Raw genomic sequence first — 16,425 nt, 5'->3', positions numbered from 1 at the left:
TCTGATCTGGGCGCAGTGGCTCATGCCTGGAGTCCCAGCACTTTGAGAGGCTGAGGAGGGAGGATTGCTAAAGTCCAGGAGTTCAAAACTAGCCAGGGCAACACAGTGAGACCCCCCATTTCTACATTTTTTTTTTTAATTAGCCAGGTATGGTGGCAGTTGTCTGCAGTCCAAGATAGAGGTCCCCAATCCCCAGGCCACCTGTCCTGTCCATGGCCTGTTAGGAACAGGCACACAGCAGGAGGTGAGCAAGCATTACTGCCTGAGCTCCGCCTCCTGTCAGGTCAGTGGCAGCATTAGATTCCCACAGGACCATGAACCCTATTGTGAACTACTCATGCAAGGGATCTAGGTTGTACCCTCCTTAGGAGACTCTAATGCCTGACGATCTGAACAGGATCAGCCTTTAGACTGGAACAGTTTCCTCCCGAAACCATCCCATCCCGCCCCCAGATCTGAAAAAATTCTCTTCCATAAAACTGGTCCCTGGTGCCAAAAAGGTTGGGGACCGCTGGCCAAGTTACTTGGAAGGCTGAGGCAGGAGGATCAATTGAGCCTGGGATATCGAGGCTGCAGCAAGCTGATTGCACCACTGCACTCCAGCCTGGGCAGCAGAGCGAGACCCTGTCTCTAAAAAAATTTTTGTTAAATTTCTCTGTCCCATGCTCCTACCATGTGTATCCTCAATTTTCTACATTTTCATAATCTCCGCAGATTGCAGATCTAAGGATGAGGCTAAGAAAGAAGTGGCCAGATCTCTTTGTGTGGTTGGGTTGGGATGGAAGGCTGGAGAGAAGAGAGAGGGCAAAATGCCAAGAGCCTCCGGGCTCCCAGGATTCACCTCCTCCAGGAAGCCTTCCTGTACATCTGCCTCTGCACTCCCATTGGTGCCGGACTTTTCCCTAGCACTTTCAAACTACTGCAGTGATGTAGTTGTTTCTCATTCTCTCTCATAATTGTGAACATTGCAAGGGCAGAGATCCATTTTCATGTTATACCCTGGACCAGAGGTTCGTGGTGGCCCTGAAGGTTTGCCTCAAGAGAGGGGCTTTGAGAAGTGTAGCTGGTGACCAGCCTCCAGCAGCTGCACTCAGCCCCACACCATATTCTGAAGACTCCCCCTGCACCTCCTCCTCCCCGCAGGTTATCTTCACAGGCACTCCCCTGTAGATCTCTCGCGCATCTAGTCCCATCTCGGCCTCTGCTCTCAGAGGGCCTGAACCAACCCCTCAGGGTTCTTGGGTGCACACCACAGGAAAGGACTGAGTCAGCTTAAACAGGAGAGTTGCTTAGAGGAGGGGCAATGGGAGATCGCAAATTGACAGGAGGGCTGAAGAATCAGGCACGCGCGTGGAGTTGTGGTACAGGAGCAGTTCTGTTAGGATCTATGCTGCTCTTCCGCTGGACGCTGAACTCGTGTCACCACCACTTTTAGGCAATGCTGACACATGCCATCCCTAGAAAAAAACCTGAAGGGTCTTTGTAGACTCACCCCCCACAGGAACATGCCTGTACCCTGATGGCCAGGACCTGAGAAACAAGAATTGGCAGTGTCCCCAGGTGGAAGTTCAGATGGCAGCTGCCCCAGAAAACACGTGTCCACCAGGACAGGGTATTTGTTGAACTCCCATTGAACTGAATTTAGAGGATGCTGCTTCCCTCTTCCTTCATTTGGAGGTTGTTCATCCGAATATCTGAGTGCCTATGCTGTGCTAGAAGCTGGGAGAGACCCGCCCAGTGGTGGTAACTGTTTAAGCTTCAGCTCGCTGCAGGAGGCAGCACTGCTGTGCAGGTGGATTCTTTCTCACGGTGTTTGGTGAAGATGCTCCCACCATGGCTGTTTTCAAGCTACCAAGGTGATGTCACCAGACGTGGAGTTGGGAAGAGATGCAGTCAGCTCCCCTAGGCGTGGGCTCCAGCTCACTAGGTCTGCTGGGGGAGTTTACACTCTAGTGGGGACTTGCATTCTAGTGCTGCGTGTGTCAGTTTAGACTAAACTGAATTTTATGATCAGAGTATAAAAACATTTTTACTATAAAAGTCATAGAACCGATGCCACAGCCCACTAGGAATCCAAAAGGAAAAAAGACACTCCACATCTGAGGCTGTCTGCATTTATTTCTCTAACTTCTCTCCGCCCCCCAGTACGTATATTCATCTCCCTTAATACAGTCATTCAAACGCTGGGAACGGCGGGAAGGTGAGGGTCAAAACTCCACTCCGTGCTGTGCTTCCAGATGCCACCTCAACCTTCCTTCCCCCATCGCGTTGCCGTGTCCAAGTCAGCTCTTTGAAGCACCACGCAAGACCACTGGAGTGGGAATTCAGGGCTCAGTGTGTCTGACAAGTGGCTGTCAGGAGATAAGCCCCCTGACCTTTGGAGGGGAGTTTTACCCTTAAAGCTGAGACAGAAATATATAAGAGCTCCTCCCACCCTTCCTGCAGACAAGAAGGCCATCCAGAGGGAAAGAACAGGAATTCCTGGGATGTCCCCTCAGTGACACCAGGCCCATGCTGACTCGGATCCAGGAAAGGGCACCGGGATGTGGGAGAGGCTGTGTGGAGGCAGGACAATGCCTGGGGAAGGAGAGCAGAGACAGTGGGAAAGGAAGGGGCTTTCCAGTGCTGATTCTGACTAGCTCCCAGCCAGCAGCTCCAGCTGGCAGAGATCTCGTCCCCTCTGCTCACAGGGGAACACAAACTCCGACCACAGGGACCCCGACCACGGCCTCCTTTCCTTTGGAGAAGCTAGTTGAGACATTAAGGGAGCTGCTGTGAGGAACCCACCCTCACTTCCCAAAGGGGAGAGCGGCTCCTGGCCCAGACCCCACAAAGGTCGGTGTAAGGCGTGGAGCTAGCTCAAGAGCACAGGCCTGGAGGGTGTCTCTGGGCCTTGAAGCTCGAGGTGGGCACCCCAGCCTCCCAGGCAAGCCTGGTATCCTCTGGCCGCCTGGTGGCCCCTCGGATGGTTGCAGAGGGCAGCAAGTCCCTATTCTCTTGTGATGAATCCAGTGAGCCAGGCTCCGAGGTCCCTGGTGCTATCCCTGGGGGGCTGTCACGGAGAGGGGCCCTGGATTGGTAGCCCCAGAGGCCAGCAGTCAAGGCCGTTTAGATCCTTTCCTCTTGGTCTCACCCTCCACCATGCTCCTGGGACACTTCTCATCTACCCTGTGGCTTCAGCCTCTGTACCTGAATGGTTCTCAGCCCAGACACTGAGAGACAGCCTGTGTCTCGGGCCAAAGACCTGGAAACACAGCCCAGAAGTCAGTGGGCCAGCGCCTTGCAATCCTAAAACAAGACTTCCCCGAAGCTGAAGGGAGGGGAAATAACTTTTCTTTTCTTTTTTTTATTTTTATTTTTTGCAGTGCTTCTCTAGCTCTCATTTCTGTGGGGACCTGTTATCCTGGACCCCTGCTTTATAGTATAATGCCACGGAAAGATGTACAGACACAAAACTGGGTCTAAGCTCTTTATTTTTACAGCTTTCATATGACTGTAATTCTATATATCTAGGTCTCAATCCCTTATCAGAAATTCGTGAGGCCAAACGTGTTTCAGAATTGAGAATTTTCCAGGTTTTAGAAGTTACTAAACTGCATATTATATAATACTCCCAGCAGGTTGGAAGCCCTCTTTTCACGATCTTGCCTCACTGCAACCTCCACGTCCCAGGTTCAAGCGATTCTCCTGCCTCAGCCTCCCCAGTAGCTGGGATTACAATCACACGCCACCACACTCAGCTAATTTTTGTATTTTTAGTAGAGACGGGGTTTCACCATGTTGGCCAGGCTGGTCTCCAACTCCTGACCTCAGGTGATCTGCCCACCTTGGCCTCCCAAAGTGCTGGGATTATAGGCGTGAGCCACCATGCCTGGCCAGAAGCCCTCTTTTTATTTATTTATTTATTATTTTTTATTTATTTATTTTTTGAGACAGAGTCTCGCTCTGTCGCCCAGGCTGGAGTGCAGTGGCGCAATCTCGGCTCACTGCAAGCTCCGCCTCCCGGGTTCACGCCATTCTCCTGCCTCAGCCTCTCTGAGTAGCTGGGACTACAGGCGCCCGCCACCACGCCCGGCTAATTTTTTTGTATTTTTAGTAGAGACAGGGTTTTACCATGGTCTCGATCTCCTGACCTCGTGATCCGTATTTATTTATTTTTTGAGACGGAGTTTTGCTCTGTTGTCCAGTCTGGAGTGCAATGGTGCGATCTTGGCTCACTGCAAGCTCCACCTCCTGGGTTCAAGCAATTCTCCTGCCTCAGCCTCCCTAGTAGCTGGGACTACAGGCGCATGCCACCACGCCTGGCTAATTATTTTGTATTTTTAGTAGAGACGGGATTTCACCATGTTAGCCAGGATGGTCTCGATCTCCTAATCTTGTGATCTGCCTGCCTTAGCCTCCCAAAGTGCTGGGATTATAGGCGTGAGCCACCGCACCCGGCCAGAAGCCCTTTTTAATCAAAACAAATCAACGAGCAAAACCACCACACATACACACTCATAGCTCTGCTACAAAACACACAAATGTCCTCCTAAAGGGCATAAAGTTCAGTCAGATATTATGGACAAATTTATAAGAAACCTTTCAGTTTTCAGAGCTTTGTAAATTTTGCCCATTAAACGCAATATAACACAGAGCAGATGGGATTCAGATGAGCAGCATTTGTGTGATGCGGTGGGCGGGGTGGCCTACTGGAATCACGTCCTGGTGGTGCCGTGAATGTGGTCCAAGCTTGGGGGCAGGGAGTCGGGAGGCACGAAGCCTGGGCAGTCTTGGGTCTGCCACTCCTGGCCGTAACATCTCAGGCAAGCCAACCTTCCTGCATGGCAGTTTTCTCATTTTTAAAAGACAATAGATTGATGTAAATAAAAACAAATACTAAAATTGAAAATTCCCAGGAGTCCACCACCCCAAACTCTGAGAACAAAGTGAGGCAGCAGAAAGCTGGAGGTGGCATCCTCTCCGAAGGGGAGCGGCACACACCCGTGTCAACCGGGGCCTCCAGCGCAGGCCTCCAGGCAGCATTGGCACTGAAAGGCAGACTGTGACGGGCTGTCCTGCTCGGCCAGAGCTGGGAGCTGAGGCCTGGCTGGTCAGTGTCTCTCGCACCAGAGCTTGTGACCTTAGCATCACAGGAAGACACTGAATAAATAAGGCACAGCTTCTGGGAACATCAACTTTAAGGTTAGGAGTGTGTATGGCGGTGTCAAATATTTTTGGTGATGGTTTCTTTTTTTCTTTTTTTGAGACGGAGTCTCACTCTTGTCACCCAGGCTAGAATGCAGTGGCGCGATCTCGGCTCACTGCAACCTCCACCTCCCAGGTTCAAGCGATTCTCCTGCCTCAGCCTCCTGAGTAGCTGGGATTACAGGTGCCTGCCACCATGCCCAGCTAATTTTTGTACTTTTAGTAGATACGGGGTTTCGCCATGTTGGCCAGGCTGGTCTTGAACTCCTGACCTCAGGTGATCTGCCCACCTCAGCCTCCCAAAGTGCTGGGATTACAGGTGTGAGCCACCGTGCCCAGCCATTTGTTTTTTTAACATTAAAACACGTCTACAACAACATGCTTGAACCTCAAGGACTTCACGCTAAGTGAAATAAGCCAGTCACAGAAGAATGAATAGTGGGTCATTCCACTCCTGTGAGGTTCCTGGAGTAGTCAAATTCACAGACACAGAGCTGGAATGGGGGTGCTGGAGGCTGGGGCGGGGAGCAGGGAGTTGTTTTGTGGTGAGGAAGGAGCTCTGGAGATGGGCGTGTGATAGCTACACATCACTGCAAAGGTACTTAATGTTACCAAATGCACACTCAAAAATGGTTATGATGGTACATTTTATGTTGCATTTTACCCAGTAAGACAACAAAAAGCATACATTATGAAACAAAACTTTTTGTTTTGGTAAAACTCCAGAGAACTCTCCACCTGAGGCTGCCACCTCGGACTGTGTCCACATCCCTCAGTGTCTCTGTCCTCTGTTGCTTGAGCAGCTTTAGTGAGAAAGTTGAGAGAGGTTGTGAGACCGTGCTACCAAGGCCCACTCAGATGAAGATTCGGTTCGACAGAAATGGGGTCCAGTGCCCCCGTCCTTGACAGTGCTGGGGGCGCAGCCTCTCCCACTTACCTTCGGGCAGTGACTCTGGGAGCACTCCTCCTCCTTCTCTGTAAAATGGGGCTAACAGGCCCTACCCATAGGGTGGGGTGAGGACAGGAGACAATGCCTGTGATGGGCTTGGCATAGTGTCTGTGCCGTATTAAGGGACATGCTCAAGGGACATTGGTTTTATGAAGCAGTACCTTCCGCTGGGGCTTTTCTTGGTTAAATGCAGGGTATGTATTAACAACCGCCCTATCCTTTATTCCCTCTGCATCCAATGTGGTGACAATGACCCAGGACAAACCCATACATCTCTCCAGATGTCACAAACGTGACCTGGGGGAGGAATCCTGTTTGGATTCATCCTGACCACCATTTATAAATTCAGGTCTCCTGAAGGGATAAGGCTGGTTGACTTCGGCTCCGCACTCTCCAGCACAGCCTTGTAAACAGGGGCAAAAGCTGGTTAATGTTTGTTCTTACTCACACCAATTCCCACACACATGCCCTATTGACATCATTCTGCACGGAAATCCCCTCCCGCAGACCCCGCAGCCACCCCTACAGTCCTTCATTGACTCACCATTTATTGAGCAACTGCCAGGAGTTTCAGAAATGGGACAGCGCTCAAGCTCCCTGGAGGGGCAGGCAGTGGCAAGGTGGCCCCTCGGTCTGTATTTGCCATCCTTAGCTCCTGTCACCGGGCTCGGAGGCATAAGGGTGACGCAGGCATTTCCCTTTGCAGATCCAGGGAGCCAGAGTCTGCAGACAAGGGCGGGGCTCGCTCTGAAAACGACAGGGGCGAAGGAAGACTCGGGAATGCCAAACCACAGAGAAATGAATTAGGTCCCCAGCCCCTCCCAGCCTGGGGCAGAATCCTCGGGCAGAGCCGTCTGGCAAGAAAGGAGCTTGGAGTGAGAAAAATGTGCTGGAGTTGGGCCCCGTCCAGGGAACAAGGAGTGGAGGGAGGGGCTGCGGGAACATCTGGGTTGGCCAAGTTCCCAGTGGGAAGATGGGGCCAGATTTGTCTTCAGCATTCGGGCGGGCCAGGGGGCCCTCCTTGGAGTGGCGAGGCCTCACCCTCTTTCCCACCGCCATGGAGCACTGCCAGGAAGAGAGAGGGTAAAGGAGCCCATCAGTTGACTGGCAGAGCAGCAGGGCCCCAGGCGGGGTCTTGGTGGCACTCCAACTCTGTCTGAGACTTGGAATGGGCCTCCCTTCACAGGAATGTTTACCAAAGTATGTTTTGATTTAAAAACAAAAATCAATTATGCAATAATTACCAAATGCTTGGAGCATCTTGGCGAACCGTGTTATTACGTATCTTTAATGACAAAAGCTGCATAATCACTTGTAACATGTCTATGCCTTTATCTATAGTGCAAGAGGGGAAAGAGGGAATTCTGTTCCTTGACAATTGAGAAAACAGAGTCCCCAGAGATGACCTGCCATGTGTGGACAGGCAGAGGAGCCAGGTCCCTGTCTCCTCCCTCAAGTGGGCTGCTCTGGCTCCATCGCCATGGGCCCGTTGGACACAATGGGGCGCCCTGGCTCAGTGGGCAGCACCCTACATCGCCAGTGCAAATGGCCTGTGCCATCAACAGCACATTAACCCGGGCAGGCTGGCTTCACTTTCAGGTCTGACAGAGGCCAAAGGGCCTAAAATATCCTGGAATTAATTTCTGGATGCCCACAGAAGTAACCTGAGAGCCAGAGAAGCCACATTTAGAAAACGTGAAACACTGGCCGGGCACGGTGGCTCACGCCTGTAATCCCAGCACTTTGGGAAGCCGAGGCGGGCAGATCACCTGACGTCAGGAGTTCGAGACCAGCCTGGCCAACATGGCGAAACCTCGTGTCTACTACAAAAATTAGCTGGGTGTGGTGGTGGGTGCCTGTAATCTCAGCTACTCGGGAGGCTGAGGCAGGAGAATCACCTGAGCCCAGGAGGCAGAGGTTGCAGTGAGCCGAGTTCGCGCCACTGCACTCCAGCCTGGACGACAGAGCGAGACTCCATCTCAAAAAAAAAAAAAAACACATAAAAATAAAAATAAACAAACAAACACACAAACTGTGAAGCACTGGCTCAGCTCTCCCAACCCCAGCCTAGGGGGCAGATATGAAATAAACCAAAGTGAAGGCAGATACTCTTGCAACCGAGCGTGGCCTCCAACGCCCTCACCGTGTCCTCAGACTGTGCTTGGGCCTGTGCAGGTTCCCCAAGATAGAAAGCCCTTCCCCTTCTGCTGGGATGTTCCGGTCCTCAAGCCTGGTGACATTTTAAACTGGAGCTGGGTGATTATAGAGAAGATCCCTGAACTGGGAGCCAGGGGGACAGGAAAGCTGGGCTAGGAGACACCAAAACGAGGCCTCCCGAGCAGATGTCCCCTGAGGGAGGAGGAGGAGGCATGGAGGCCATTTTCAACATTTCAGAAAATCTGAAGAACTCATACATTCACGTATGAATTTATAAACTATAAATTATAAATTTATAAATCATACATCTAGCCCACATAAGTTAAAACTCAGTTATCTCACTAAACAAGTTTAATACTATTTTATGATATATGTGGGTCAATCTGATTAGTAAACGGAAAAACCAGTTATTACAAGTCATAGGACAACATTTTTGAAAACCTGAATGCAAGATAAAGTTCCAAATTTCTCTCCTCGGTTTCTCATCAAGCATTTGAAAGACCACTATGTCTCCACCCTGTATGGAGACGCACTAGCCCTGAAAGCACTGTCTTAAATTCAGGTATTTGAATGTAGTATCATGTTTAGCTCCAAGTCTCGTTTCCCCTTTACATCGTATGTGTACCTCTATCCTTGAGCTTAGTCTACTACCGAGAAAACAAATCACAATCAGACTTTCACCTACAGGTCCACCTTGAGGTATGCTATAGGTTTACTCCATAAGGATAAGAAAATCCTTTCCTCTTACGCACAAGAAATGGGCCTTGGGTTATGTATAGTCTATATCAAATCCTACGCAATTAAAAAAAAAAAGCGGGCCAGGCACGGTGGCTCATGCCTGTAATCCCAGCACTTTGGGAGGCCGAGGCGGGCAGATCACCTGAGGTCAGGAGTTCAAGACGAGTCTGGCCAACATGGTAAAATCCCATCTCTACTAAAAATATGAAAAAAAAAAATTAGCAGGGCGTGGTGGCATGTGCCTGTAATCCCAGCTACCTAGAAGGCTGAGGCGGGAGAATCGCTGGAACCCAGGAGGCAGAGGCTGCAGTGAGCCGAGATCGCAGCACTCCAGCCTGGGCGACAGAGCAAGACTCCATCTCAAAAAACAAACAAACAAACAAAAAAGTAGAAGAAACAGAGGCAGCAAGAGCATGTCTCCTTTTCTGCCAACAATTAGGACTTGAACAAATCTGGTTCCGGAGGCTTTTCCCGTCTCTCCCTTTGAAGGGCGTGGCATACCAGGCACAGGACAGTCCATGCAAGCAAATCGACCTTCTCCAAGCATGGGACACTCCGCATGTTCAAAGACCCCTGTGGTAGATTAGGTCATCATCCTCTAGGTCACTACAAGCCATGTGATGAAGGAGATATAGTCTAAGTAAGTATGAAAACAGATTTGGTTAGCTAATTGGATTTTCCTCTGAATAAATCATCACCTTTATTCAAAAACCAATTATCCATAGGTGTCTCCCAGATACTTCTGTCTTCCTGATTTTTGCTACAGTATATGTCCTCTGCCTTCTTGGCCAATTCAGGCTTTTCCCCCCTTTCTAAACTCAGTTCAAAACTTTATTTCTGGTCGGGTACAGTGGCTCACTCCTATAATCCCAGCACTTCGGGAGGCTTGAGCTGAGAGGATCACTTGAGCCCAAGAGTTCAAAACCAGCCTAGACAACAAAGCAAGACCCAGTCTCTACACAAAATAAAAAATAACTAGCCAGGCATGGTGGTGTACACCTGTAGTTCCAGCTACTCAGGAGGCTGAGGTGGGGAGATCCTTTGAACCCAGGAGTTCAACAATGCAGTGAGCCATGATTATGCTACTACACTCCAGCCTGGGCAACAGAGCCAGACCTTGTCTCCAAAACAACAACAAAAAACCTTCTGAGAAATTTCTGATTTTAAACCCCTGCTTTTGTGGATCTCTCCTTTACTCTGCTTTCTCATTCAACTGACGAGTCAACATTGCACTCGTACTCAAGTATGCTGTCATTTCACTTTTAACCAGATCCTAAGCTACTCTCCACACCGCACACAGAAGGGTCCCCAGGAAGAAGGTGTGGCATGGGCTGATGGAAAGCTATGGAACTTACCTAGAGACATAGGAAACCCAGCCTCACTACCCTTGCTTCTCAACCCTGCTCAAAGTCCCTCCTCATTCTCATCAAGAACACCATTGTCCCATCCTGGTTAACACAGTGAAGCCCCATCTCTACTAAAAATACAAAAAAATTAGCCGGGCCTGGTGGCAGGTGCCTGTAGTCCCAGCTACTCGGGAGGCTGAGGCAGGAGAATGGCGTGAACCCAGGAGGCAGAGCTTACAGTGAGCCGAGATCGCACCACTGCACTCCAGCCTGGGCGACAGAGCGAGACTCCGTCTCAAAAAAAAAAAAAAAAAAAAAAAAAAAAAAAAAAAGAACACCATTGTCAGAACCCCTAAAAATCAGAAACCTCTCCCAAGTCCTGATGCCTTTGTAGGAGACTCCACAGACACTGCCTAAAAGAGCCATGAAAACAAATGATGCCTCCAATTCTCAAAGGAGGGAATAAACTCCCTGCTTCCTGATGCCCTTAGCAGATGTAGCCGGGAACACATCAATGTCTTATCTGCCCCCTTCTGAAGACCATGGCCAACTGTGGTTTTCCTGCCATAAATGTATTTCTGATCAATCATTTCTAACATTGTATGTTATTTACTGTTTAGAAACAAAAGGTTTTATCAAGTTTGGGGAATGGAGTGAGAGGACATTCTATGCTCTACCAGGTCAATAAAAGTAATGTTGCCTTTTCCCATTAGTGTGACCTACATAATTTCTTTAAAAAATAATCCTCCAGCACATATCTGCACTGTACAACATACGTCTTATAAGTTTAGTTTGTTCTGACATATTTATATTAATGTGAAAATTATTGAAAAAATATCTTTCAGAATGTATTAAGGGTAGCTGCTTTGAAGCTTTTATAAACAGATTTAATATTACACTCTTCAGAGGTGTGGTGTGCTATAATCCATACCACTTTCTTATGAGTTAAGAATAGAAACAATGCATTTGTTTCTAAACTTTTTTTTTGTTTTGGAGACACAGTCTCCCTCTGTTGCCCAGGCTGGAGTGCAGTGGTGAGATCTCGGCTCACTGCAACCTCTGCCTCCTGGTTCAAGCAATTCTCGTGCCTCAGCCTCCCGAGTAGCTGGGACTACAGGCGCCCGCCACCACGCCCGGCTAATTTTTGTATTCTAAACTGTTTCTTGATAAGTGCTACACAGTTCTGCAAGTTACAGTTATACATTATGATACTTTCATGTAAAAAAAAACTAGCACAGCTGGATTCATGCGGTCTTTATTAATCTGACAAATACAGAAAATCTGCAATCAGCTATCAAAATTATATCTTACCAAGAATTTGAAAGGTATTTATAAAAAAGGTGTATTCACAGTCTGTCTGAATTAAGTACAAAGCAGTGTCCACAGAAGCAGAAGGCAGACAACATGTGAGAGTAAATGATCCCGCTGAAACTCTCATCCCAGCACCTCCAAGGACACCAAACACAAGACAGTCCTGTACTTGCTACTATATGCAGCTGATTTTGAAACTGCCTAGTCTCAACAATTACGTATTTCAAAAGGAAAATTGCTTTCTGGGAAATCGTCCCTGCTACACAGACACACAGACCAACTGGCAATGCTGCCACCACATGTCAGGGCTCAGGGTGGACCCAGCATCCACTAAGAGGCGCTGTGCTGCCCAAGGCTGTGGGAGACAGTTTTGATGTTCAAGAAAGGGGTTCATTTCAGCACCAGGGTGCTTTTTTATATGCAAATCTGAGGTGTTTCCCGTTAGAGTGGAGGACTATGCAGAGGATCACATGCAGATGTCTCTGAGCTGTGTGCCCGATGACAGCCTTGTTGGTACACTCTGGCCAGCCATTTCACAAAGCACTATGAAGAGCTGAAACCTCTGTTTTTAATCGCCTGTGTTGTGGGAATTTAAAGAGGTGAGAAGATCACAAGGATCACTTCTAGGCTCAAACTTATAATGATTCTATGATAGTTTCCAGCCCAAGGGCAAAACCAAATGTCCAATTTTCAACTCTCTTTCCAAATTCAATGTTCAGAATACCGTTGGAGGTGAGGAGAAGGGCAGGTCAAACTGTTCCTTATGTCTAACAGCAAATTTAGAGAAGAAGGAGTACTTTACTGAATGGATTGGTTTCTGAATCAAGTCACTTTTATAACACCAATGTATAAGCCCTCAGTAATGCTAACTGTTAAAAGTGGTTATTTGACAAATACCCAATATTTTAGAGAAGTTAAAGAAAGATGGCATATACCAGAAAACAAGAGATTATAACTACATTCTGAGAATTTATCTTATTCATCTTTGCATCCTCAGACTCCAGAAACTACGGGAACACAGAAAACACTGAACAAATCTTTTCATAGTGGTTTCTGAGCTCTTTTTCTTCCAGGGTTAGATCACAAATGATCAAATATACAAAGCCTTGGGGATTGGAATCAAAGGCTTCCTGCAGTCATCTAACCCTGGGAGACCTTATTTGGTAGTTAAACTTATATTTCACATTCTACAAATTATATTGGGAATACATACACTGTCTGAAGCCAAGTAAATAACAAGTAATAAACATCATCTGTTTGGGCGTCTATCGCAAAAGGAGATTTTTTAAAAGCAGAGAGACTACAGAATGGGAATCCCGGAGTCTAAAAGTAAAAACACTGCCTCTTCAGTTGTTGCTTCTGTAGTAAAATCAACAAATTGCTTACTTATGACTGTTTTCTTCCAAGTTGCTTAGAAAGCTTCTATTTTTTTGATTGAGAAATTTAGTCATTTGGAGTCAGAGCTGTGATTCTAGGAACACACACTAACCTATTGAGAATCAAAAACAGGAAGGTGAGCCTTTCCTCTCTGAAAAAAAATCTGCAAATCTTCCAAATATGATTGGTATTCTCATAGGCATGTAATGACATTCTGTCCATAAATACCCTTTATTCTGTAGCCCAGTCAGACTCAGACCCTTAGTGGCTACTTTCCTTCCTTCCTGTCTTCCTTCTTCTTATTAGGCAGATTGGCTTGGCTGGTCATACTCTATTGCTGGTTTTGCCCGACTCTGTAACCACCACCTGTCCCGTGTGAGTGAAGGCACATCCTTATGGAAATTGCTACTGTTCTTTCCAGTGACAATCTATTTTTCATGGTGGAAGATTAGCATTTGGATGTTTTAGGAATGATTGAACTAATTCTAAAAAGAATGTTTGAGGGAAAAGTTCTCTGCCTGAGATGAATGATTTAAAGAAATAAGATGGGCTGTAGTCTCAGCTACTCAGAAGGCTGAGGTGGATTACTTGAGCCCAGGAGTTCAAGTCTAGCCTGGGCAACACAGCAAAATCCTGTCCTTTAAAAAAAAAAAAAGGTAAGATAGGTTCTCTGTACACTGTCTTATAATGTGGCTGAGATGTGGCTCAAACTTGGAGAAAGAGACAGAATAATTGCCATCTTACTACACAGGACAATCAGTAATACACAGGATGGATTTAAATACACACACCCCACGTACCCTCTTCAGAGAAGAAATGTATCATGAAAGGTGCAACACATTTGGGATCCTTACACAAATAAACTACTCTAGATTAGGGATCCCTCAAGAATGCTTCCAATCACAAATTGCTATTCAGGTGGCTTTGCTGTAGCTGTGCTTTCTCAATGATAATACCCATGCTGGCACATGTCTGAGGGAAGGAATGAATCTTGGAAGAAGGGGATTTCATGGAAAAAAATGAATTGAGATGATAGAACCTACACTTTAAATCCCCCTTTCTTTGCATAGCTCTTATTTTTCCTGTCTTTGACTGCCTAATACAAGCCAATTTTAATTTAAACTCAGATCAGTATTCGCACACTACTCTTGAAGTTAAGTTCTTATAAGAAATATTCTGGGACAGAAAACAAATATTCTAAATGCCAAAGACAGCCCCAAATCAGGTCATATCATATCATAGACTGGGAGAGAAAACAGCAGGCAAAAGTGGAAAAAGCTGGCCCCTCCGCAGCCACAGGAGGAAACTAAGTTTCTCATAAACGCTTACGGTCTGATCAGCATAGCTAAGGGCTCTCTGTGGTAAAGAAGGTTTCGCCCCACAAGGCTTTGTCCAGAGGTGCCCTGGGCCCACAGGCTGATGGATGTTTGTGTGTTTTGCCTGACTGAGCTGCCCAGAGCCTGAACTCCACAGTAACTGCAGCAGGCACCTCCACTGCCCAGTTCACACAAAGGTACATTGAGAGGAAAGGTAACGCGGGCAGAGACCACAAAGCACCCATTGTGGAGCTGATGGGAATAACCTGAAACTCCTCCTTGATATCATTAGCTCACTGTATCCCCTTCGCTGCTGGAGGCCCCTTCTCTTTCCCCTTGGCAGTTGGTTCTCCTTCTGCCACCAGGTTCTCCCACAGCTCACCAAGTTAAATATGGCTTTCCCCAAACTCTTGCTTTCTGTTGATACAACCAGTTCATAATTCATCAACCACCAGCTTTTGGCTATTCGTTCAAATTCTGACCTACTGTGTAGGAAAAACAAAAACAAAAAACCAGGACAGAAAGTGCTTCAACAGCCATTTTACTCTTCTTTAATTTTACCGTCTTTGGGCATACATCTCATTTGCTGTGGAAGAAGGTCTGACAGCACCGATTCATAACACATTCTTTTCATCATACAAAGAGTAAAACCCTAGAATAATGGGACCATATGCTACCACGACAGAGCTGCCTTACTGGCTGTAGAAAAAGACTGCTTGTGTGGGAGAGAAGAATGTGGACAGAGGAGGCATCTGGGGCAAGTGAGCCTACAAGTATGTCTACAAATTCAGAATTTGGTGGAAAACCCAAATTTGACTTCAAGATGATAGAGAATTGATGAGAAATAGCTGTACTGTTTCCAAAATTTACTGAATTTGGAACCTGCGGTTAAAACTTTTAGGATAAAGCAACCTCAGGTTCAGACTGGCCTTGGGAAGAAATGGCAATCACAGACGGTAATGAGTGCCAGTGCTTGAGAAGAAGAATTGCCAAAGTCAATCTACATATTTGACTTGACTCAAAGAGGGGGGAAAACAAGTCTCATTTAAAAAGGATGAGTCTGCAGCAAAAAATCAAAGGGAAGCTGGAGCCCCTGCCCACCTCTCCATTCTCCATTCTGCTGCTGGTGCCTGCTCTTCCTCACAGTACCTCCTGAAAAGTTCAGAATTCAGTTAATACAGAATTATAGGGTTGATTTTCAACGTGTAGTTTAAGATGAAGGGTTCCGTTTGGTTTAAACCACTTCACCTAACCTCTTGGTAACGGTAGTCCTGAGAGTCCGCAGTGTCAGTGAAATCGTCCTGTGACCAAGTGTCAAGCTGCTGATGGGGCACAGCAACTTCCGGGCCCATCATGTCTCCTTGACCTTGTCCCTCAAATCTGGTAGTTTCTGCACCGAGGGACACAGTCCACTGCGATGAAGTATGTTCAAAATCGTTTTCTATAGGCACCTCCTTCCAAAGTCCAATAGTGCAAGGTGGTCAGGAAGACTTGGAAGGAAGCTGCAAAAGTCCAGCCGGAAATCTTCACTTTGTTAGATGTGGACACAGGAAAATCACCTTTGTCCTCCCCAGATTTTGTTATAGTCAAAGGAGAAACATCCATGGGATTCTAACCACAAATATGCTAGATATAAAATTGATGGAATGCTAATTGGTCCATAAAAGGCTGTACAAGATAATCTGTGGCAAAGTAGAAAACAAGCCCAAAGGTGATGGAGATTGGAAGAGCTGGCAATGCTTTCTTGAAAATGGCGAGGAGTAATAATGTAAGGCACAGACCCTGTGGAGAAGACGGGAAAGACACACATTCACACATAATTATGAAAGCATTTTCAGGCAAAACTCAATCACAAGTCTTGGTTTTTAACATAGTTAGGTGAATATTTTCCTTTGAGGTTAAATTTTAGAACAGACGTTTCATTCAATCTGGAAGAAGAGCTATGAAAAAAACCTAGCTTTTGTTTGTTTCATAGGGTTCACTATGCACACATTGTTATTTTATCCCCTAATTCTAGGAAAGAAATAGAATCTGAAAATAAGTA

General features: G+C 47.0%; 1 protein-coding gene across 5 annotated transcripts in view; it reads right to left on the bottom strand.

Annotated features, from left to right (window-relative positions):
* Positions 1-11,616: 11,616 nt before the first annotated feature.
* Positions 11,617-16,425, bottom strand: part of PSEN1 (presenilin 1) — a 99,497-nt gene continuing 94,688 nt past the window's right edge. The window contains exon 12 of one of the 5 annotated variants that reach the window (XM_003263673.3): positions 11,617-16,163. In XM_003263673.3, the coding sequence (XP_003263721.1) occupies positions 16,008-16,163 (156 nt within the window). In that variant the 3' untranslated portion in view covers positions 11,617-16,007. The remainder of the gene's footprint in view (positions 16,164-16,425) is intronic. The other 4 variants (XM_012504403.2, XM_012504404.2, XM_030813036.1 and 1 more) reach the window with 4 other exon arrangements.

Source organism: Nomascus leucogenys, chromosome 1a (genome assembly GCF_006542625.1).
Source record: "Nomascus leucogenys isolate Asia chromosome 1a, Asia_NLE_v1, whole genome shotgun sequence".
Taxonomy (NCBI): domain Eukaryota; kingdom Metazoa; phylum Chordata; class Mammalia; order Primates; family Hylobatidae; genus Nomascus; species Nomascus leucogenys.
Note: the sequence above shows the minus strand (reverse complement) of the source record. Positions and strands in the feature narration are given on the sequence as shown.